A 24,875-nucleotide genomic window follows, 5' to 3' on the forward strand; every position below is an offset into this window, starting at 1 on the left:
GTTCGCAATACTTTATAAACCATCTATTCCAAACACCAAGCTCACCTTTCAAAGCACAGGATGCCTTTATCTCTCCCTTCCACCTTTTCTGATATTGTTCATCCCCCAGGACTCCAGTTAAATCCCACCTCATCCACAGAGGTCTTCATGCTTCAGCCAGCTCCGTCCCACTCCTTAGGAACTCCCCAAATAGCCCTTTCCATGTTGCCAGTTAACCATATACTTTTTGGCATTGTTCTTTGTGTTACATGCATCACCAACAAAAAGGTGTGTCTGGAGGTCAGGAATTGCATCTTCTTTCTTCTCTGTGTGTGCACTAAATACTGAGTAATTGGTCAGTACAGAAAATGTTCATACCATGGCTTAAGCTAGTTTAGCCTATCATGTAGGTCCCCACTCACTGAGGACGACAATAGCCGAGTCATACTTTGACAGAAATAGAAGCCTGAACAATTATGTGGAAACGGAAATTAAAAAAAGAGAGTTTTGTGTGTGAACCATGTGTGAACCATGGTCAAGGTTTGCTCTTAGAATCATGATGTTTAGGGGTCGCTGTAGAACATGTAAAACCCTGTTATAAGTATCTGACCTTTACCAGCATAATTAGAAAAGGGATTGTTAAGAACTTAGAGCCACCTTAGATCAAAACTGACTGTGTGGAGAATTCAGGGGGGAAAGGCCCTGCACAGTTAGGACAACGTCGGGCGAACTGCCTGACAGTTTGGCGGCTGAGAGTCACGGCAGGTGACAGCAGCCACCTTTTCTGTAAGGATTTATTGTGCCTTCCGCACAAAAGGAATCTGTGGCCTTCTCTCCCTCATCATAAAGATTAAACTTCTCCCTCCTTCATTCCCATCTGAGTGGAATTGCCATTCCCAGTGAGACTATTACGCCCGTTCAGGCCTCTCCCGGCCCTATTTCGGGGTGAGTCCTCACTCCATTTGTGGATTTTCTTTGGAGTTGTCTGTTTTCGGTTCAGTCATTCACTCAGTTATTCGTTCGTCAAGCATGAATTGAGCTCCTACAGGTGACAGACGCTGCCCTCTAGATGTCCTTTCCACGCAGGGGTGTATCTTTCCATTTCTGTTCATTTCTACCGCGGACTAGTACTGGCTCTCCCACCTCCCTCTGCCCTTTCTAAGGATGGGGTATACCTGCCTTCCTTGCCGCAGCTCTGCTCTTTCTTAACGGCCTGTCCTGCATGTTCCCTCTTTTGCTGTGTTTCATCCTGTTTCGACATCATTCTTATGAGTAATATGATTAACTTTTAACCGTTTCTAATTCTTCTTTCCCTCGGCTTGGTTTAGTTTTCCAGGCACCCTGCCAGTTCTTTCCACCTTTTCTCTCGGCTCTGGGCTGTGACGGGAGCTCTGTGGCAGCTCATCACACCTTTCAGGAGCTAGCGGAAGGGAATCAGGGCCTCACGCGGGGCCTGAGCACCGCACGATGACACAGGGGAGAAGTGGGACTGTCCCTGGGGCTCGTGACACTTCACGTGTCTTGGGAACGCCTTCTGTGCTCTGTGCGTGTGTGCATGCAGACACCTCCATGCAGAAGGAAACTTACAGCCCAGATGGTTACGGGAGACGCTTTCATCCCAGTGACATCTTTACAGAGAAGGAAAAACAAAAAAGTCTTTAAATAGCCTGTAGGTATCAGTACCAGTGGCAGCTTAACTGTGTAATGCGCCTTGCTTTTTACAGAGTATTCACTTCTCTTATTCTCATTTTATTGTCACCTGGCTCCTTGAGGAATTTATGGGCATGAACACAGGTTGAGAAGTACGTGATTTGTACAAAATCATGTGTGTTCTCTGGTCCAAGGGACAGAGCAGGTCCAAGCCTTGAACCCAGGTTCTTTGATTCAAAGGCCTGTGCTCTCCGCTGCAGCGTTTTTGATAAGAGTGTTTTTGGTTTTTTTAAGTCAAGGAAATATATCAGTGACAATGAGTTTTGATTGCATCAACATATTTATTTATTTCAGCGTAGTACATATTACCACAACATACGTATGTTTCAGTTATTCACTGCTGTGTAACAACAAGCCACCCCCAAATGTACTAGCTTAAAACGCAATGATTTAGTATTTCTCAGGACTGTGTGTGAAGTGGGTGGTTCTTCTGTAGTCAGCTGGCAGGTCCTCTGGGGCTGGGTGGTTTAAGGTGACATCACTCACACGTCTGAGAACTCAACTGGGATGGCTGGAAGGGCGTCATTCTGGGTTACCTGATGGCAGACTTGAGAGAGGAAGTAGCAAAGCCTTAAGAGACCAGGACTTGGAAGTCATACACCACCACTTCCGCCACATTCTTTTGGTCAAAGCAAGTCACTGATTCAAAGAGTAGGACAATAGATTCCACTTCTTGGTGGGCGAAACTGCAAAGAATTTGCGACCATTTTTTTTTTTTTTAAATATATCTTTAGATTTCAGAGAGAGGGAGAGGGAGACAGAGAGAAACATCAGTGAGAGAGTTATTGATCGGCTGCCTCCTGCATGCCTGCTGCTGGGGATCGACCCCGCAACCTGGCATGTGCCCTGACCAGGAGTTGAACCGAGATCTCCTGGATTATAGGTCTATGCGCAACCACAGAGCCACGCTGGCCAGGCTTGGGGTCATTTTTTAATCCACCACAACATACATCTATTCATATAGGTGCTCTTTTGATTTCATTTTCTGATTGTAGAAAATTAGTGGAGTGCTGCAGCTATGTGACCCTTTCCAGAGATGAATGGCCTTCTGGCTCTGGGGCTCTGGTCCTCAGGTGTCATCCAGGCAACCTGGTTATTAAGCTCTTTTCCCTTCGGCAGCCACTTTCCTGATTCTTCACTTGCCAGCCAGCGGGTCACCTGGGAGCAGACCCATGATTTAGCAACCTCAGAGCACCACCTCAGCTTTAAGCGTCATTTAGCCAACCATTATCTTTAACTCCTCTCCTTAAGGAATGTTGTGACTGCCTAGTTAAACTGGGTGCTCTCCCATCACCCAGCAGGGAATGCCCAGAAGATCTGCCAAACGAAACCAGGTCACTTTTGAGAACAAACACACAAGAAGACCTTTTAAAGATGATGCATAGAAATTGTCCTCTATACTGGTTATCTGAGAGAAATGGACCCACCAGATATGGTAGAGGGTCGATCCAGCCTGGCTGTACATCTGGGCGTCCCATGTCCTCCTGGGTCAGCCAGCCCAGACCTCAGCCCAGTGGGGCTATTTCTCAAGATAGCTCCTAGGTCACAGTTTTTTTTCTCTACACTCCTCAGTCTTTGCTGTCTCCAGTGTATGTGCCCAATTGAAACTTTTCACCGTTCTCTTTAGAGACAGGCTTGCAGGGTAGAGATTAACTAGTTAAAAATCTAGACGGTAATACCGCTCCCCATGACTCCCTGTCACTATAAGTCAAATGAGATTTTCTATACCCTGTGCATTTTGATTTGTTATGTAACTACTTTTATATTTTTATTAAGATGAATGAATGTAATACGTTACTGACAGTCACCCATTCTAAATTTAATGAGATTTGTTCCAAACTTTTTGTTCTGAAGTGTTCTGTTATCAATTTCTGTCTATAAATATGCATTTCTTAAAAGTTATTGAAAAAAATCCAATGTGATTGTTTTGCGGTGGAAATAAGTCATTGTTTATAGTGTTCGATCTTAAAATAGGGTTTCTCCTGGGTCGCACACATTACAGTGAGCCAGTTCCCAAGCTCCCTCCGGGCTCTGCCCTCCAAAGGGTCTGATTCTGCTTCAGAACCTGTATCCGGACCATTTATATCTCTTGCTTTCTGAGACACTGTACAAAAATACTATTTTATTTTTAAATCAAGAAATACAAACATTTTAAACTTTTTTCCCCTCAATCCAAAATAATTAAAGCTTTTCTGTTGTATGTTAGCTAAAATGTGGATTAATGTGTGAACTGGACATGTAGTTGAGCCTGAATCATAAGAGCGTCCCCTTGCGCACACACACACTCCCACTCCCTCCCCCAGGAGGCAGGGTGTATGGCTCTCCCATTTCAGAGAGGGACTCATCGGCCTGGTGAGGGGCAGAGCAGCTCACCAGTGAGTGCCAGCCGCACCAGGCAGCCCCGTCCCGCTGTCACCCTGAGCCCCTGCCCAGCCCCGCCGCTCAGAAGGCCTCCCATTCCGTGTCCGGTAATCTCCTTTCTTGTGCCGTCTGTGGGCGAGTGCACGTGAGTGACCGCTCAGCCCCCCCGCACGGCACCCGCAGCGTGCGGGGAGCGTGCACCTGCTGAGCGCTGGAGCCCAGGCCTGCTTCTGCGCGGACCTGGGCACGCCTCTCGCCTCATCTGGGTGTTTTCTTATCTGGGAGAGCAGGAGGTGAGGGGTTTGATGACACAAAAGTAATTTCGACCTTAAAATTCTTGGACTTTCCCAAGCCCTTTAGGGGGGGAAGGAACCCATGCTGCTGGCGACAGGTGACTCCTGGAAAAGAAAGAGGGAAAATTATACAAAAACCCAGGGCTCAGAAGGTAATGGGGGAACTTTATGGTTTGCATAGCGAAAGGAAGGGAAGAAATTCCGGAGAAAGTCGTGAAAGAATTGTGGTTACTTTCCCCCCCATTTTCTCAAACAAACAAACAAAAACAAAAAAACAAAAACCCTTAGGAAAGGCAAAATGAAATAAACTAATTTAAGTTAATGAAATAAACTTAAATAAATTTCAACCAACCAAAGTCGTCAGCGCTGGTTGAATTGTGAAAGCTGGGTGATGATCCAATAAAATAGCTTGTTAGTCAGTGGCTAGTTAAGTGTTGCTTAGTTACATTTTTTTACCTCTATAAATAGATAGTCCCTTGTATAGCAGGTGCTGAGAATAGCTGGCCAAAGGCTGATGAATCCATAAGATACGCTTGGCTCCTCGACACTGCTTTCCAGTGGAGCGTGGCTCGCCCTGCCTGCGGGTCCGCCGTGGGGGTTCGGGGCAGGGTGATGTGTGTAGCATTCCTGTGCTTCCACACTCCCGTCGGCGTGAACTCCGTGCTGTACCTGGGGCTCCCAGACCCACATCTGTGCTTGTTTCTTCCAGCTGTTGGTCCTGTGTTTTCCCTGAGGTTCTCTTTGTCTCTCTTCCCTGTGACTGTCTAGCTCCTCCGTAGTCTTACTGCATTTTTCTGTGTTTCACGCTAACTTACACACAAACACATAGACACACAGAGCGTTACATTCTTGGAAGAGTTTTAGATTCTTTGTCCCTAGCATTGATTGGACCATCTCTTTCCATGTCTCTTAAAATATAAAGCAATCTACCGAATTAAGTTCCATGTTTTTGTTTGAACCTCAGTTTTATTTCTCTCTTATCAGACATTGACCTTAGAGGACAATTTCCAACTCATGCCCTATCATTTCATGATAGCTTCAAACTGTGTAGTTCTAGGAAGTGAAGTAAGGTAACAGGAAGGATGCCAGCCCCATTGTATCTGAGATATGCCAGATATACAGGCCGTGACTGGAGCGAAGGTTGGGAACTTACTTTCTCTGTAACATCTACATGTTCACACTCTGCTGCTTCGGGTGGAAGATCTAGGGTGCCCAGTTGCCACTCCTCGGTCCTGGCTGCTTTGTGCTCTCAAGAAAATTCGTCTTGTTGGTGTAATACTGTATTTTGATAACAGAATCTTAGCAGATCGCTAGCACACTGTTGCTTGTGAATAGATGTAGATATTTAGAGAAGGAGCTGTCAGGGGTTCCAGAACCCACAGCCTGAGATTGACTCATGCCGATGAAGCCAGGGGAATGGAATCTCTGGCAGGTTGTCTCTTCCCTTCAGAAGCGCTTGAGTTAAATCGGAACGAATCTGACCTCAAAGCTACAGGGAGTGGAAACAAGGCGCAGATTTTAAAGTGCTCGGTTAACTGGCAGAGGCTCCGGGGGCCTCGTGGAAGACAGAGCACCCGGGGCTCCGTGTGGGGTATCGTGACGAACTAGGCAGCCCGGGCCGCAGCGAACTCAGCAGCTTACAGGTATCCCCTCGGCCAGTTCCCAGGAGTTTCGGTCCTGTGGAAGGTAATAGAGGACACACACACACAGTCCTCTGCCTTCAAGAAAACCAGTAGGTTGGCTTTGTGCCAAATAAAAACCGTCTTTAAGAAAAAGCTATAAAGTAATAATGCCAGCCTCAAGTCCAAAGTAAGAAATCAAGGAGCAAAAAAGAAACACGCATGCACACACAGACAGAATAACTGATAATTTTTCGTATCCCTCTTTTTGTCTATATTTTCAAATCTTAGAATCTTATAGTTCCCATCGTACTGAGAACTTTTTCTTATTTCTCTGCTCAGTAGCGTCTGAGTAATCCACTGGCTTCTGAGTAATAGTCTTGGAGGGGCAGTGTCAAGAGTCCTTTAACTCTGTTTGCTAACGTACTTACACTTGGGTGGTTAGCTTCGCAGAGCTCCTCAGTCAGCTCTTATCTCCAGAGCTTCAGCCCATCACTCTGCTGGTTGAAGCCTTTAGGAGGGTGGTGGGGGAGGGAGGGGGGGAGATTGCACAGGGGTCAGGAACACAGGCTCATTAGCCCAACCAGACACATGTGTCAGAGCCTGATCTGGAGGGTGGCTTGGAACTGACAGGTTTTTTCTCACAGCACAGGGAGCACTCCTTAGTTCTCCGAGACGGAATTCAGCTCTTTAGATCACTAGGCGATGTGTACTGTAGACCCATATGCTTTTAGCATTGCTCTAGGTAATTAAATTGCTTGTGTAATACCTACTTAAGTGGCCAATGGAAATCATCCCTAAATGTGCATTTTCAAGAGGACATTATCAAATTAAGAACCTTGTAATTAATTATCATGTCCATCTGTTCCCAAGACATTGTCTCCAAGAAGATGGCACACAACAGTAGTTCGTTTTCTGTTTTTATAGATTAGTCTGTTGGTAGACAAATTTCTCTAATTCAGTTCACTTTTTTGGTTGTTTCTTTTAATTTGGATAATTTATCCAGCTGCTTTAAGGAAAAAAGTAAGATTAAATTACACAGTATATAAAATATGCATTAACATAGCATGGATTTAAACCATTTCTCTGATTCTTGACATGCTATCATGGTAGCATTCTCTTTGTTTTTAAACACATGCAGAGAAAATTTGGAAATATATTCGAAACCCTTTCTCAACTAAGAAAAGAACATCTATTCTGTTGCCCTCTGTCACAGTAATTTTTGGCCCAAAAGAGCAAGTCATCTCATAACTAAAAAAGCCAGAGTCTATATTAAACTCCAATGTTTTTAAAACAAAATAGTTGTAGGAATTCCATGTTATTATTGGACGTGTCCCCAGATTGAGGAAACTATGCTTTCCTAGAAATAGAGCCATTGCCCACTGGAGATGAACTATCTCTCTTGTAGAGACTTTAATTTGTCAATAATTCACTTCATATGTGGAAGCCCTGTGCTTCCTATCCTCGTGCCGTATGCCTTTTGTGTTTCACCATGAATTTGACCAGAATCTAGTCTTATTTTGTATTTGTTTCAGTCCTGAAACAAAGCTCAAGACTCTCACTCTGGCTTTCAGTAGCTTACAGTTTGGTCTGAACGGGCCTGGCCATCACCAGACTCTGACTCGCTGAAAGACAGTAACTCAGCTGAATTCCATTACCCTTTCAGTGAATTTGGAAAGAAGAATCCACCACGTGGACCTCGGGGGGGGGGGGGGGGCTTTCCTACCCACCCTCACTGATATTACCATCCTCATGACACGGGAACCAGAACAACAGCTCCAGACAGTTTTGCAAAAATGTATTGTGAAGTTGTTTACATCACTAATAAGCAAATCTAAAATGCTAAAGTTCTAGAAATACCCAAAACACCCCCAAATTTTATAGAATGCATTTCACTCTTCATTTGTACCTTTCCATTGGATGGAAGTGACAGGGCTTCTCGTGGTTGTGTAGACACAGTTTGCAGAGGGTTTGGGGTTCTGTTTACCCAGTAGACATTTAACTGTTTAACTGAGGCCCTGGAGGTAGAGACAGCTCATTTCTCTTGGACTTCATACTCAGTCAGTCTGCTGTGAATGTATCATACAGACAGCTGCATCTTCAGTGATCTTTTCCTGACTTTGCCTTTGTTTGAAAAGGAAAGAAGTTGTGTCTCATGGCTCTTGTGATGATAAGATCAAAGGGCCTTGATTTCCATAGCTAGATCATGGGTTCTTAAAGACTCTGTGACACTTCCTAAGACATGAGACTGCAGTTTTTGAGGTCAAGGATGCACTTTATATAGTGTCTAGCACAGGTAAATACTCAATAAATACTTTTAATTACATTTATAGATAACCTATAGCAAGCCCTAACATCAGAATCCCATTGTGGTTTTGGCGTGTCCAGGGAACAAGTATTTGAGTGTTTGTCTGTGCCAGGCATTGTGCTACCTGGTGGGACTAAGGCGTAGTCACGGAATTCAAGGAGTTTGCAGTTGGAAGGGAAGGCAAACATGTATAAATCATTACCATTTAAAGTGCTACACGCTTGAGAAGCAGAAGTAGGCAAAAAAAAGAAAAGTTAGCTTGCAGAGCAGGGAGACACTAATTCTCATTCGGAAAACTGTCAGTTTTGACTTTTGAGCTGAATCTTTAAGAGTGAGTCAGAGATCAGCAGATGGGGATAGAGGAAAGGGCATTCTGGGCGATTGTCGTCATTGCTTTTTAAACTTTTAATATGTCTTGCAACTTAAAACATTCCAATCCCACCTATCTTTATGATTCAAGAAGAATAAAATTCATGACAATTCTTGTCTTCTCCTCAGATGACCTTCCCTTTTTAAGACTGCATCCTTTTTTAAAACGTTTTATTACTTTCCTGTTTTCAATTAAAGATGCCTCTCAACTCAGTGTCATATGCAGGACCCCTCAGTACCCAGCCTGACCTACCTCTCTAGCCACGTCTCCTGCAAGCCCCTCTACAATATCCCCCAGTCCCCTTCCCAACACATAATATACTCCTGGTGGGCTCCAACCTAAACCCACTGCAGCCTTTCTTGCCTCTGCGTTAGAATAGGTTCTTCGCTCTTCCTAGAATGTTCTCTCCACCCCCACTCCTCCCCACTTGATGACACTTCGTAGTCTGTGCCCCTTACACCGCCCTACACACAGCATCACCTGTTTGCCTTTGTGCCTCTGGGCAGAAAAGCATGCTGGAAGAAGTGATCCTTGGGGATGAATGGAGGTTTGTTAGTGACATGAGGGACTTCGGTGTTGACGACGTAGGACAGCTACTGCTGGGCGTGTGCTTCTCCCCAGCAGCACAGAGGACATCATCGGTTTGAATCACAATTTGCAGTTGGCAGCCTTGGGGCTGAATTTGACCCTCAGATTTGTTTTCTTTTTGCCCTTTTTTTTGGGGGGGGGGACATCTTTAAGTTAGTCATCACCGTTTAGACACTGGGAGACTTCACATAAAAATCTGGCCTCTCTTGAGCATTTGGAAGATATAGCAACACTGCCCCTTCATTTTCACACGGAAGGAGTAGTGAAGCCCCGCAGAGGGCAGAGACCCTCTTGGATTGTCTGTATTCTTGCAGGATTCCTGCCCAGCACCTGGATTTAACTAACTTGGGGTTGGGATCAAGGGACCAGGTATGAATGGAGATTAAAAGGGCAAGAAGTTTAAAGGCATCATGAAGATGGTGGTTCAGGTAACCACTTGGGGTTTGGGGCTGTGTCATTAAGGAGGTATGATCAGGACAAGGCCCAAGCTGTAGAGGAGAGGGAAGGATCTGGGGCGTAGATGTCCCAGTGAGGGTGAGGAGTCGGTGTGGGGGCAGCGTAGGTATGAGAGAACTGGGTAACCATTGTGATCAGTGAGTAGGTGTTTGACTTGAGTTTAGAGAGTTGTGGCCATCGGAGTGAGTGGCTGAAGTGGAGGGGCAGTCAGGGTGACTGGATTCCAAAAACCAGGTGAGGTCAGGGTGATGAAAATGCTTTTTCCACATAGACATGAAGCCTTCCAGCTTATAATTACGTGAAATAGCTCACAGGTGTTGAGTGCTTCTGTGTCCCAGCAGTATCCTAGGTGCTTTGCACAAATTAGTTTATTTAATCTGCATAGCAGTCCTATGACATGGGTACTTTAATGATCCTATTTTACCAAGGTGCAGTGGAGGCTTGGAGATGATGTAACTTGCCCACGGTCTTCTGGCTCCTGAGTGGCCAGAGCTCGAGCCGAAGGCTGATGTCAGAGTGCATTCTCTGACACCAGGCCCCCTTGGGCAGTGGGTAGGAGGTAAAGCCTCAGAGGGAGAGTTTGCCTGAGAGGAATGCAAACACAGGGGGCTGGCCAGAGGCCAACTTGGAGAATGTCGAGCTCCCTTCCAGCCCAGGTGAGTAAGTAGGTGTGGGGCAATTTGTGGTCTCCCCGGAGGTAACTGCAAGGAAATAGCATTGTCAGGATGAACTAGGCGAGCAGTGGAAGGGGGGGTTTAAGTGGCGCCCTTAGAGGTGATGTTCAGCTGTTGAGTTTGTCTACACAGGAAAGATCGGGAAGACAGAGAAGGCGGTGTGGAAGGCCACATCCCTGGGAAGTAGAGCAGGACTCTGGGGATGCACCTTCCCTTGACGATGGGAGACCAGAGGGTCTTGCACTCCGCTCTGATGACAAGGATGAGAGGCCTGGGGATTGACAGCCCATGTGGATCCAAGTGGACACGTGCTTCCAGGCAGCTGTTGGAGCCCCAGCTCAGCCCTGGATGGCTCTTGGAAGTGTCAGCAGCCCAGGCAGGGACACTTTGCTCAGTTTTCAAATAGGAACGTAGTCCTGATGGCATTGGTGGTAGTGTTCACCAGCTCCGGGGAGGGGATACGATGGTCCACACCCCACTGTGCTCTCATTTCTGATTATATATTCATATATTGAACACCTCCCTAAACTGAGGGCCAGGACCCTGTGTGTCCCCAGCTGCCACCCAGCTTAGTGCCCCGCTGCACGTATGCATTCGGAAAATAAGTACAAAATAATGACCTGTTTGTTCACAAATGAGCTGATTCCATGTTCCAAAGCTTGTATTTCTCATGCAGTTGACAGTTCTGGCTCTGAAATGGGAATACCTCCTGTTGCTGTGTTAAAGCTTACTCTCTACATCCAAACCCATTCCTCCTCCTTCCCAGAGTGCAACAGGCCCGTTTCCCTCCTGCTTACTCATTCTGACTGGTTCTCTGGGCGTCCCTCACCTTGGCCCCTCCTCTCTCAGGCCATCCTGCCTACCACGACCTAAGAGAATGAAGGCTGAGAGCCTCTCATTGCGGGGACCCGGGTTGTTAGCAGATCATTGGGCTGAATCAAGTATGGTTTAGGAGGCCTGTTGGATCCCAGATGTCCCATTTCCAGCAGGGCCTTGGGCCCTGGGGTCCTGTCCAGCGCTGTTTCTGAGCCTCTGGTTTTCCTGCAGCCAGGATTGAGTCCCTTGGGAACTTCCCAGCTCTCTTCCCTCACCAGTCACATCAAGGTGGCAACATGTGCCCAGTACCATCGATTTCTCAGCACCACACCTGCTTACCGTGGAGTGTGGCCCTAGAAGATAATTTTATAAGTCGTATAGGACCCACATGGGCTTGCAACCTCCATTTTCCTACAGTCTGTACCACTTTTTCATTTAACTTGGCACCTTAATGTAAGTTTCCTGAGCCACACACCAGCCTTGAGGGGGGAGCGGAGTCATCGGCCCCTTGAGGAAGCTGGGAAGAGGAGAGCAATAATAACCACCTACTAAGAGCTTGCAGCGGACTTTATTCCTATCATTAATACCAGGAAATGCAGAGGAATAACTGACCTGATCGCCTTCAATTTAAACCTTCCCTGTATCAGAGCACATCCTCCAACTGCCCTCCCCTCCCCTCAGGGAAAAAATATAATAGCAAAAAGCGCAGTGATTTTGCTGTTGTTTCTGGAGGGAAAGTAAAGAATATGCCATTTCTGGCTGTGCAGGTGACAGCTCACCGAGAACAGGGAATGATGGCTGCTGGGAGGAAGTGGCACCCTCGGAGTGGGCCATGTGCTTGCTGGCTAAAGCACGCGTTTCCCGCCTGCCTGGGCGACATGCAAGGAGACCTCCCAGGAATTCGCCTGCGAGAAGGGGAAGGAGGGTTTGTGACTAAGAGAGTAGTGAATCCCTGCTGGGGAGACATGAGAAAAATGACAACCCTAAGAAACTTCATAGGGAGGAGTACAGTTTTCCATAAGGGTAGCTTGACCCTCAGGTGGTCAGCCTACTTCTTTTTAGATGTTTTATTTGCAGCCTCCTTCTAAAACTTACACATTCCTAGAAAGAGCTAAGAAATTTAAGTAGTAGAAAGAGAGTATATCAGATTTAATTACAGTTGGAGCTATTTTTTGTGGAATAGGAATGTCTTATGTGTCATTGTAATCTGCATCCCTGACAGTTGTTTCATCAGTACACTGTGGAATCCTCGTAGTACAGTTGCTTTGCCCTTTGAATTCCTTGTTTCCTGGCTGGCAGGAGACCTCCATCCCACCTGAGCAGAATGGGTTTTGAGTTATAGACAGTGGTTCTCCACTTTTAAAGGGCTCAAGCCCTCGATTCAGTTGCAGAATAAATCCAGTGTTGGGAGACATCATTTGCAGGGGACGCCATGGAGTTGTTTTTCTTCCAGGAGATGGCAGGGAATAGGACCTGCTTGGGGAACATGAGGAGTCCTCCAGATTTCCTCTCTTGCAGGAGTTTACTGCGAGGGATGTTAGAATAACATTTACCCTCAGCTCTGCATGGCGCCCACCGCGGGCACATTCCAGGGCACCCTGTGCTCACTCACTCCTCCCCCCACGGCCCCTTCTAGCAGCTCCCTATAGTCATCCTGGCAGAACAGACTGTCGATTCTTTTCCTTGGGCATGAAGACAGGCCTAGCGATACAGAGACGCCAGTGTTGGGCATATTGTTTCTTCTCCTGCATTGCTTGGTCTTCATTCATAGGAAAAGAAAAGGAAGGTAGATGTGTAAGTATACTCCCCCCCAAAAAACAACCACCACCAAGAAAGTTTCAGGAGAAGGCCCATCTTGAGCTGGGTCTGAAGGTTGAGGCTCTTGGGGACGGGGAGGCTGCAGCGTGGAGTGTGAGAGGTGGCGTGCTCCAGGGACAGAGTGCAGGCAGCGAGTGGCCAGGGATGAGCTAGAATCGCACCATGGCTGTGCTGGGAATGGGGCTGACAGTAAGAGAATCGTGGGATTTTATAGTTAGAAGAAAGCTCATTATGGTCCAGCCATCTCATTTTATGGCAGAGAACAGAGCATCCCAGAGTTTAGGTGGCTTGCTAGTGGTCACACATGTTCTGCTGGACGATTGTGTTGGATAGTAAATTAAGTTGTGCTTTGCTACACCTGTCTCACAGGAGGGAGTCTCTGTTGTAAATGATCGAGAGCATGTGCTGATAATCCTCGTTCTCATTAAAATGTTCAAACTAGTTGACCTTGGCTTTTTCCAGTAGAAAGTGCAAATTAAACTTTGGCGCCCGAGACCCTGCACCTCCAGGAGCAAGTTTCTCAGTGGGTCCCAGGTTCCATTCAGTGGAATCTCCCGAAGAGCTTATTATGCAGGAAGATTCTGGAGCCCTGACCACACTCGCAAAAAAACAGTCTTTGTGTTTAGCACGTGCAATCTGCATTCCAGACAAATTCCATAGTCATTCCCTCCACCCGCTAATTTTGAATAGCGCTACACCTATTAGCTCTTTGTCTAAAACTTGTAAAAATAAAAAACTATAAAGACCATGCATGGTCTAACCTCTGGCTTGTTAGCCGTGAAAGAATGTTTATTCTAGATTATTGCTCAGATGCCTTTATCATTCACTGTTTTCAATTACAAGGCAAATAAGACATGTCCCCTGCACTAGGGGAATTCACAGGAGAAAAAGTAGGATTTTTATTTTGTAGGATGGGCAGCTATACTCCAGGAGCACGGTACCCAGGGGTACTGTCGAAGGTCAGAGGAGGGAACGGTAAGCCTGCCAGCTCTTTGTCAGAGGCGGCCTTGTCAAGTGGGTGGTCTTAGGCTGTGTGGAATTCACCGGGGGAGAAAGAGAGGCAGGGATTCTGGGCGGGTGGACATCTGAGCTGGGTCACAGAGTGATAAGGGGCGCAGGGAGGGTGGGTAGATGGAGCAAATGGCATGTTGCCATTGTTGCTCAACTGTAGGGCATAAGGGGGAACCGGTGGAATCTGGAAGCCAAAAGATAAGGAGAGACCGGACTCGAGGCAGCTTGTAAGCTGTGCCAGGACTCTGGCCTCTGGCCTGCCAGGGACCGCCTGTGTCATCCAGGGAGCAAACGACATGAAGGCGAGAGAAGTTTGCACTCCCTCTCCTCCAGGAACTAGGCAGCAGGGCCTCCTAAGGAAGGGAGTGCCCTCTAGGGGCTGAGATGACTCCTGAGTGCTGTTACTCAGATGCCCACTGAGCGGAATCCTTGCCTGTTCTGGAGGAAAAAGACAGCTTAACCCACCCACCCGGCTGCAGCCGTGATTACATTATGCAAGCGTTTACTGATAGGCTATCTCGACTGGTCGTTATGTTAATACTGAGGTTACCATTAGAGTCTTGATTTTTCTGGCAGATTGCAAATACAGGTTGCTGCTTGTTTAAAGTTAAAAAGCCCTTAGCCCGTCTATTGTATGATTCTGTGTATATGAACTATCCAGGATGGGCCAGTCCATGGAGACAGCAGAACACAGGTCAGTGGGTGCCAGGGGCTGGTGGAGGGTGAATGGGGAGTGCAGGGTTTCTTTTCGAGGTCATGAAAATGTTCTGAAATTAGGTGGCAGTGTTGGTTGCACAACCCTATGAATATAAACCACTGAATTATACACTTAAAAAGGGTGAATTTTATGCTATGTGAGTTTCATCCCAATAAAGCTGTTATTTAAGTTTTTACTTTTTTAGTTTTATTTTTAATTTTTTTAAAGCCCTCAGCTTTTCTGTTTCTAGGTCTCATGCAAATAGCCCATCCTAAAGTGTGTTTTTTTAGTTCACAGTATGGAAATCTCACTGCTTTTCTTCTCACATAATTTTGTTGTGTTTTGTCCGTCTTCTGTTCATCCCCATTTCTGTCTCATTTAAAAAGAATCGACTTAACAAATACGCGTGGTAGACCCAAAGAGAGCTTGTGCGAAGATGAGCACTCGAGTCCCCGCACGGCAGGGAGGGAAGGGCCGTGAAAAAGTGCGGCATTATTTGAGGTTGGCCCGGAAGGACAGGTGGTACCTAGACAGACAGCGGAGGCGAGGGCTGCAGGAGGCGTGTGCGAGGGAATCAGTCGGGTGAGCGGCAGAGACAGCCCAGCCGGGGCTGTTTGGAGACCAGAAGTGTGACTGGCGCGAGGCAGGTGAGGAGAAGCACTGCGAGGGGGGACGGTATGTGGGGGAGAGAAGGGGGACGGTACGTGGGCCCAGGGTGTCGGATGTGAGGCTGAGAAACTGACCACCCAAGCGAGGCCTAATTGAAGGTGCTTTACGCCAAGTACAGGAGCTGAGCCGTAGGGTGGGCGTGGCGGAGTTTGGGACTAAGAGAGACGGGTGAGTGGGGACCCAGTTGGAGCCTAGGCACTGGGGGGGGGTTCGGGTGGGGGGGGCGACGCCAGTTTAATGAGCATCTCCCCTCCGTGTGTTAGCCTGCTCCCCGCCACGGGTCCACGCTTCCTGCACCCCCGGGCTTGCCCTTCACTCAGCATTGGGGTAGGAGGTAGGAGGAAGACTGGGGCGGTGGCGGATGCGGGGGACAAAAATAAATGAAAATGAAGAGAAGAGGGTGAGGACAAGGTGTAGTTTGCACGCTTAGTTCTATAATTCAGCATTTCCTCTTCGAGACTCGGTAGAAGAAAAATCCAGCCTCTTTTAATGGAAAATATAGGATAGGAAGTCTTACTTAATTTCAGCTCTATGCCTCCCTGTTCTCATCTGTAAAAGGGAAGACTACCTACCCCCAGTGTTGGTAAACTGGAGAATCTAGAATAATTTTATCGAAGGCTTTTAAAAAATACATTGGACTCACCTAATTTGTAGGCATAATGAATTTCCTTGACAAGTAAGGGTCATGATGGTGTCCCCCATTTGTTACCTGGGAGAGTGAGTGTAGACATACCTGTCAAGAGATAATTCATGTGAACTGTGTTATGTTGAACTATGTGAAATTGCTATTTGACTGTTTAAAAAAAAAAAAAAAAGCTGTTTCATGAAGTTTCAACCCCATAGCTAGTTGCGTGACAGATACCTGCCATGAGCCCAGACTTGCACCTTGTCTGTAAATTCTTTCTATATTAAGGTGCTAATGATCTTTAACATCTCCTAATCTCAAGTTCAGGGGAAGGTGTGAGAAGTCAAAAGATGACACCAGGTCGGGGGAGGGCTTGCCAAGAAAGATGCAGAGAAGGGGAAAGGTGCTGGGAGGACGCCAGCAAGCAAAAACCAGGGCATCTGAGTCCTTAGGTCTTTAATGTGCAGTCATTCTGGTTTAGAAGTGAAACTTAGCAAAAAGGGTTTCCTTTTCTAACTGGGGTCATAGGCAGTTTTATGCAGTTTTAGGTCTCCTGCAACATGCTGGAGACAACCTATGTGAGTTTCTAGGAAAACAAGAGCTACTTAAATGTTGGGACATAGATCGAATGTTTAAAGAGGAAAAAGAAGACTTAGACTTAGTTATGGTTCTCAGCTTGGCATAATTTCTGACAGCCTAGCAGAGAGCCAGGCACATAAGGGCACACACTGTTCAGTGTAGGTCACTGAAGGGTTCAAGGACAACATAGGAAGACACATTTTTTGATTGATTGCATACTCGGTGTTTAAATGAGAATGATTGGAACACATCAGTAGGGAAGAATGTGAATCCCAGCTCTCCTTGTAAGAATCTTTCATTGCAATCACACCCAGATATTGGGATCAGGGCGTGGCCTCTCAATACTTAGCGTGTGAATTACAATCAATGTAAACAGTTTATTGCTGCTGTAATGCCACAGTGTTAGGGTTATGTGCTTGGTACTACAGTGGCTGGGCAGATAAAAATGAAAGACTTATAGGATAACCTTACTAGGGACTAAAAGCCCAGTTCATATTGACTCAGTCTCAGAAGGTGACAGCCCTGTAGGAATACAGATTATACATCGAGAGCTCCCAGCTCCACTCACAGAAAACAGATGTTTATTTTAAACCATCGGCAGAAATACCATTGCAGCAAAACCTTAATTATCTAACACCATCTCCTCCCCGGAATCCACTATAACTGTCCCCCACGTGGAAGAAGCCTGAGAGGGCCGGCCTCAGTCATTGACACCTTTCTCGTGGCTTTAGTGATCTTTGGTGTGAATTTTAACTTCCATTTGTTTCCTTTTAGTTCTACAGTTAACTAGAAATGTAATTAAACCTCTGGACCTGATCACTGAGGTTCTCGTGGACTCCAGGAATATTTTAGTTTATTAAAGATCCGAAGAACAATAGAGGAGCAGAATGATCACTTACACAAGGAGGGGCTAGAACAGAAGTAATGATGTGTGAATAGTCCTTCCCTGCGGGGAATGTCCCCTTCTCCTGCTCTTGACCCGCACTGTACGTTAACACCCACGTACTTCCTGTAGGACTGTCCTCTCACGTCTGCCTACCTGGGAACTCCCCCAGTCACCCTCTCCACCCTCTGGCCACACTTCGATCCCCAGGAGATCCAGGGCAGGCGGCTCGCTGCCCCTTCCCTGCAGCACGTTCACGTCCTGACACCCTGCTGCCCCGAGCCTCTCGTCCCCGCGTCCCGTTTCATTGTGACAGATCGGGTCAGGCAGCTGACCACATTTTCCTCCTCTGATTTTCACCTGCCTCTGTTTTTCTGTGTCTAGGCCAGTCTCAGCAGAGCCGAGTCGTGGGTGCGAGCCGGCAGAGCCGGCTTGCAGGCCATCGCACACCTCGTTCGCGCGCGTAGTGAGAAAGGCACACGCAGCTTAGAAGACCCCCCCTTTACGTATAAAGAGCTCCTCGGCCTTCAGCCAGAGTCTGCGTCTTTGGTTAGACACAGTTACAAATTAATTCGTGCGGATCAACATGAGGGCGCTACTAGACACAATCACACTCACACACACACAAAAAGAAAGACTGGAAAAGCAGTAACTTAAGTGTTGAAAGAAGAGCCAGAAAAATCTCAAAAATACCTGAAGGTCAGCAACAAAGCGGCAACACCGGGCCATTGAACTCGGGAGCACTCCTTCTGTGGTAGCCCGTGCAGGCCTCACTGAACGTGAAATATATGCAGATCTAAGTGGCCCTGAGTCATCAAGAAGATGTTATGCTCAGTACTGGTCTAGTTAAGTAAGAAATGAAGTAATGCATTTGGGGAATATTGCTGTTAAAATGGTAAAAGTTTAAAATCTGGGTATTTAGACGAGCCTTAGTTATGTGGAATACCCGCTCCCCACCCCCCAGTGGCACCAGATAAACAGGACGGTGCCATGTAGTGGGGTCAGTGTGCCATAGCCGCTTTGTGGGCTCCCAGCTTCTATGTTGTTTATTCATGGGGTTTTCCTTCCCTTTTCTTTGGTTTCAGATGCGAGTGTCTCTCTGGCTTATGTGGTTTCCCCGTGTGTGAGGTGGGATCCATTCCCCGCATAGTCTCTCGTGGAGATGGGACACCTGGAAAGTGCTGTGATGTCTTTGAATGTGTTAATGGTACGTGGGGTCTCTTGTTCTCAGAGAGTGTACATTTGTGCAGGAGGAGGAGGGAGGGTTCAATCCAGCTGTTTTTGCCTTTTATATGGCAGGGAATATACTCAGGGACCTGATGAAGCTCCCTCAGAGAGGTTTGGTTACGGTCCCAGCATGCGGTAAAGGGCGTTAGGGGATCATCATTCCATCCATCAGAAAAGGAAGCTCCTGGAACCTGTGATCATGTTGCTCCTGTCCTCAGGAGGCAATGGGTGGAGCTGACACCACATGGGAGCTACCACAATCTGACACCCAAAAGAGGTTCCCCTGGGTTCAGTTTCCCTGCTTAGAGAGGACATCTCTCACCAGCGCGTGGTCACTAGCATTGGCCTGCTTTCAGTTTGAGCCCTGTGGCCCAGAAATAGGATTCTCCAGTCACAAGATTCCTTCAAATAGAAGCCACCTCTCCCTTTCACCCTGCGTGAGAGGGTTTGGTGTTTGGGGGCAGGGTGTTCATTGAAGGTAGATGCTAGAAGAAAGGAGAACCTAAAACACGCCCCTCCGTCAGAATTTTCAGAAGGAAATCAAAGAGGGAAACTCAAGTGAGATGTCAGTAATTGTAGAGCGTGGCTTCGTCAGTGCCTGGACTCACAAGGAACATGAAGATGGATTGGGACAAATACAAAAGTGCACGTATAGAAACGTCCCTACCAGCTACTGCCTGTAAGAAGTCAGTTCAGAAGATGGCCTGCCCTCCTCCAAGCCTCCGCTCCCGCTCCCCACGGGCAAGCTTTTATGACAGTTGAGTCCTGTAATTTTTAGACCAGTGGCCACATGTTGTTTTGCTTTGCTTTGAAGAAATGCTTGCAGAATGGCTTTGTGGTTAAGAGAGAACATAGACAGGAACCAAATGACCTCAGTTTTCCACATCTGTAAAATGGAGTGAATAACAGTAAATTGAGGTTTTGTATGCAAAGCACTTGGAATTGTGCCTCAGGAGCAAATAGTGTTATTATTTCATATTCCCACCGTCTGTTCTCATCCAAAGACACTGTTTGGGACATTCCAGGGAATAGAAAAGGCGAGGTGAGCTTCCCGACTTGACCTTACCACTACGAGCCCAAGTGCAAAAAACGTTCCACGTTCATCTGCAGATCTCTTCTTGGTGCTTCTCCACACCCGTATCATCCAGCCGAGTGTCCTGTCTGCTGGGCACCAGCAAATGGCCAAGCAGACCTCCTTTCTTTGGTACCACTGCAGTTTAATTGATTGTAGATGATTTTCTGTGAATATTTAATGTGTCCCATTTGAGACAGAACTAGTCGCTCCTTGCCCTGGCTCCGAGCACCTCAGAAGTGCTCTCTTCCAGTGCTCAGCACCCTGCAGGTATGCTGTCCATCTCCTCCTAGAATCTGAACTGCCAGGGACGGCGGCCTGTCCTCGCGTTGTGGATCGTAGCGCGTGGGCTGCCTCACGGAGGACGCCCGGGTTTGTTGGGTGCGTGAGTGAGTGATCCGATTCAGACTGTCTTAGTTCCCTCTGGAGGTGGCTGTTTGATACCAGCCCACAGAGGGCTTCTTTGTGGGGATGCCCCATCTTTTACTGCCCTACACTTTAAGCGTAAGTCATTTGTCCCCTGGAGATACCAGCTCTGGTAACAGTGCACTGCTGTGCCCTCTGGATGGCGAAGAGGAGCGAGTGCCTTTCTGCTTTCCTTGCTTCTTGGTTGTAGGAACCCAAGTGTCGTGTCTTGCTTCTCAGGACACGAACTTTACATCTCTCACCAATGTGATGTGACTCGGACAGCTCATGATGACACCGCCACCTCAGTGCCTTGGGTTCATCTCCAGGGCCTGTCCCGCTTGATAGCCTCACTTTCTATAGAGCTCTGAGTTCAGGAATAGGCCCTGCCGTCTGCCATGAGAAAGTGTTGAGGCAGCAAAGCGCAGTCACAGTGTTTCCAGTGGTGCCTCTCTCTTGCCACCATAAACGTATTGGGTGATCTTCGTCTTAATTTCTTGTCCTGTTATTAGTGTCTCTCAAGTATTACTCCTTCAGTTGTAGATGAGACTAGAAACTCTAATACGATGAAGATTCATAGTCCTGCAGAATAATGTATAATGGAGTAAATAACCGTAAATTCTGACAAAATCTGTATTTGACTTCTTTTGACATATGTACATGCACCCATACGCACACCTGCCTTACACACACACACTTGTGGGGGGGTATTTATTTGCCACCTAGTGCCCTGGGAAAGTCTTACTGTGGTCATAAGTTTACCTTCAAAGGATATCACACATCAAAGATTCATTATCATCGCCTAGAAAAGCAGAGGCCTATTTTGTGTGCGTGCGTGCGTGTAGAAAGCCTTGCTTATCCACAAAGGATTTGAGGCACCTTTTACGGCGAGGACAAGTACAATAACACAGTGGTGAAACATTAATGTGAAAAGAGAGTCGGAACCATAGTGTAGTACGTAGAGGCTGAAAGGGAAAAGCAGAAGGAAGGGTCCCACAGCCAGGCAGGCCACGAGTGTCCATCTGTCCACTTGCTGGAGTTAAACGTCAGGCAGGTTCCTGGCTTCCTGGCCACCAGAGTGAAAAGGGAAATGGAGTCAGTCCACTATTCTGATGTCTAGAGAAAAGAAGCCCACTGGGCAGGGAGAACATGCAGTAGGTGATGTCCTCAGCTGCTCTGATACCACCAAGGCAGACACCAGCTTCCTGGGGCTGCTCTTCTCAAGGAAAGCAGCAGCAAAATACGAAAACGCAGCTGCGTGAAAGCGGTTCTCAGAGATGATTTGGGCACACGGCTGGAGCCTGGATGCCTGTGGCGTCGTCTCTTGAAATTGGGGATTCCCCAACACGGAGGAATGCACGTGGAAAGCCCGGCTCAGGGCAGCGGGTGACTGTAACAAACCCACATGAAGAAGCAGGTTGCGTGACCGAGCTCAGTTTCTGAGCTGCCATCCAGATGACCCACATGCTCACGTTATTATTATTATTTTTTAAGATACACGTTAAAGTGAAAACACAAAGTTACGCAGTGTTCACAGAGAATTCAAGAACTCCTGAGTTTTGAAAGCGTGCGCCTGGACAAATAGATGGACAGGACGCTTGCTGTAAACGTCGCCTCCCTCTGCGGTTCGCTTTGTTTTGGTTTGGTTTTGGGGGAAGGCTGGGAGGGCTGCCAGCCAGATCGTGACGGGTTGTGACTGCATTCTGACGAGGGCCGAAGGCAGGACTCTCGGGGTGTTGGCTGAACAAGAGCCCTGTTGTTTAGAAACCAGAGGAGATGGTATGCTCTTGCTCCTTCTGTGTAAACTTAGAAGTCATCGAAATCATCACCTACGAGGATGATTTTCATAGCAGAGGTGGAACAACCCCAGGCATCCTTCAGAAAACAGTTCCGTGGCTGCCCCAGCCCACAAACAAAACTTTCATCACCTCTCAGCTGGAGCTGAGTGACGGCCCTTCCTTTTCAATGGGTATGTGTTCTTGATTTTGTCCCAATCCGCCCTATTGTCTTACACCGGCCACCTCTGTCATCCCTGGGGGCATTAGGGTTTGACGTCTTCGGCGTCAAATGTGAAATATCATTTGGTTTCTTAGATATGATCAGGGGTCCAGTGTATGTGACGACCATCTAAATAGAACATTTTGCTTTGCGTGTCATAGCTAATAACTGACTCTTCCAACCTCAGAAACTACCATGTAAAATGGATTCATTACAGGAGAGTGTGAGCCTCACCTAAAATTTGGGCCTAAAAAACTCAGACCTGAAGTTCATTAATAAGAAAATTAGTACAAAAACGTCTATTGAGAACCCATTGTCTGTACAGCAACAATGCTCAGTGATGTTTCTGGGGACATACTGTCTATTTCTACAGTAATGGAGAGCATATGGCACTGTGAGAGAAATGTCCCATTTAATATGCATTTATTGAGCACCCATCCTGTTCCTGGGGCCTTAGCAAGCTAATTTTGCTTAAGAGTGATACAGTCTTTTGCAATCCTTTATAAGTATTGTTCACTTTCTGCTTGGCATATGGCAGCACACAAACTTCCTCCCCCCATCGGGGGGAAAAAAGGCTTTTATCCACGCACCCTGTCTTTGTGATTATATCAGTTTGCTGTTGACTTACAGAGAAATTTTCAGACGTTTCTCATCGGTTACACAGCCGGCTCTCTTGTGGCTTTGATGTCTACCCACTTGGCTTCCTGTACAGCTCACCCCTGGTGAGATGAGAGCAGAGGAAAGATATTAGCCATTTTCTGGTGGGAGATTGAAGAGAAAAGGCAACAACTCTATCTGTTTAGATTTGTTCTCTGCTGATGTGAAGTTCTGCATTTTAGTCTTTCCCTTCATTAGAATTATGTACCTCTCAGCATCTGCCAATCAGTGTGATTTGGCAGGCGGCGGGGTTATTAACAGCCAGGGCTGCCCAGCTCTTTCTCTGGAGTTCTGGAATATATTAGAGAGGGAAGGGGAGACTTCAGAACTTAGAAACATAAAATTTAATTGGGCAGACACAAAACACAAGAAGTCACTAAAAAGACACATTTTATGCATCTCTGCATTGAAAAGTACAGATTACCTGGTAAATTATTTCTTTGCACGGCCACTGAAGTTGCCCTCTTGTAGAGGCGGCGATCCTGTGCACACTGCTCCGAGATTCGCATCCGCCCCGACAGGCTCCTCAAAGACCACGGCCAGCCTTTTCATCGTGTGCTTTTCTGAAGAGCCTCGAAATTTCTCTCAACATCAAACAGGAATTTCATTATGTTGTGTGATTTTTTTAAATTTATTTATTTTCTCCTAAAGAATGGATCGTGTTTTCTGGGCTGTGTTTTTGGGAACTGCATCTCCCCAACTTCACTCCCTTGCCCTCTCCCGGGGCGTTAGCGAGGCCTAACTAACCGCACTGGGCCGCACGTCCGGCACTCTGCTTACCCTGCTGCGCACCTCACACGAAAGCGGGTCGCCTGCGAGCTGCGTTCGCATCCAGAACCTCCCTCCTGACTTCACATCTCGCTCCAGGGCTGTGGCTTCCCCCAGGTGGTAGAAGAGGCTGATGAGTGCAACTAAGGAATTGATAGGGATTGGTTGATAAATGTTTTTCTTCCGTGTGAAGGGACGCTCTGCACTGTGCGAGAGGAGCCTTTTGCCTCCCCAGGATGCAGGTTTGATTTGTAAAAGCACCCCTTTTTCTCTCTCTTGGAACTTGTGGTCTGACTGCCCAGATCCATCTCAGCTCAGATCGTATGGCTAAATGTATACAGACAAATTCTGAGCTATGAGATGGTTTCTTTTAACATAACATTAATTTTCTGAAAAAAGAAATATTACATCCAACAAGCACCAGGGAGAGATTCAAACATATGATTGGCCATTTCTGTATCTTACTTGAAGCAATGTCTATTCAAATATTTCCTCATTTTTCAGTTTGGATTCTTTTTATTGTTGAGTTATAAGAGTGCTGCGTGTGTTCTAAATGCAACGCCTTTATATAGTTTGCAAGTATTTTCTCCCATTCTGTAGGTTACCTTTGTACTTTCTGGATGGTGTTCTTGAAAGGACAAGAGTTGGTGAAATCCATCTTAACTCTATTTTTCTTTTATTGCTTTTATTTTTGGTGTCATTTCTCAGAAACCATTGCCTAACCCAGAGTCACAAAGGTTTATTTCTGTTTTCTTCTACGCGCTCTGTAGCTGTAGCTGTGACAGTGAGATCATAGTTCTGATGCATAGTGAGTGGTTCATGCTTATTTTTTTTACCATGTGTTTATCTTTTCCCAGCACCATTTGTTGATAAGACAATTCTTTCCCTCAATGAATTGTCTTGGTACCCTTGTCAAAAGTCAATAAAAGTAAGAATTTATTTCTAAACTCTCAGTTCCATTGAACTATAGGTCTGTTCTTAGGCCAGTACCACACTGTCTTGATTTCTGGAGTATCGTAGCAGGTCTTGACATCAAGAATTCTGAGTCCTCCAGCTTTGTTCTTTCAGTGCTGTATTGGCAATCCCGGATCCCTTGCATTTTCATACGTGTTTTAGGATTGGTTTGCAGTCTCTGCAAAATAACTAGCTAGTGTTCCATTAGGGATTGCATTGAATACGTAGCCAGTTTCAAGAATACGTTCATCTTCACAGTATTATCTTCCAGTTCATGAACATGTGATTTCTTTCCCTTTATTTAGCCCTCCTGTCATTTCTTTAAACAATGTTTTCTA

General features: G+C 46.6%; 1 protein-coding gene across 2 annotated transcripts in view; it reads left to right on the forward strand.

Moving 5' to 3' along the window:
• CRIM1 (cysteine rich transmembrane BMP regulator 1) overlaps window positions 1-24,875 on the forward strand; it is a 168,011-nt gene that overhangs the window by 80,984 nt on the left and 62,152 nt on the right. For both annotated transcript variants that reach the window (XM_081156849.1, XM_081156848.1), the window contains exon 5: window positions 18,542-18,663. In XM_081156849.1, the coding sequence (XP_081012975.1) occupies window positions 18,542-18,663 (122 nt within the window). The remainder of the gene's footprint in view (window positions 1-18,541; window positions 18,664-24,875) is intronic.

The sequence above is a fragment of the Miniopterus schreibersii genome, assembly GCF_964146895.1.
Source record: "Miniopterus schreibersii genome assembly, chromosome: 13".
NCBI classification, from domain to species: Eukaryota; Metazoa; Chordata; class Mammalia; order Chiroptera; family Miniopteridae; genus Miniopterus; species Miniopterus schreibersii.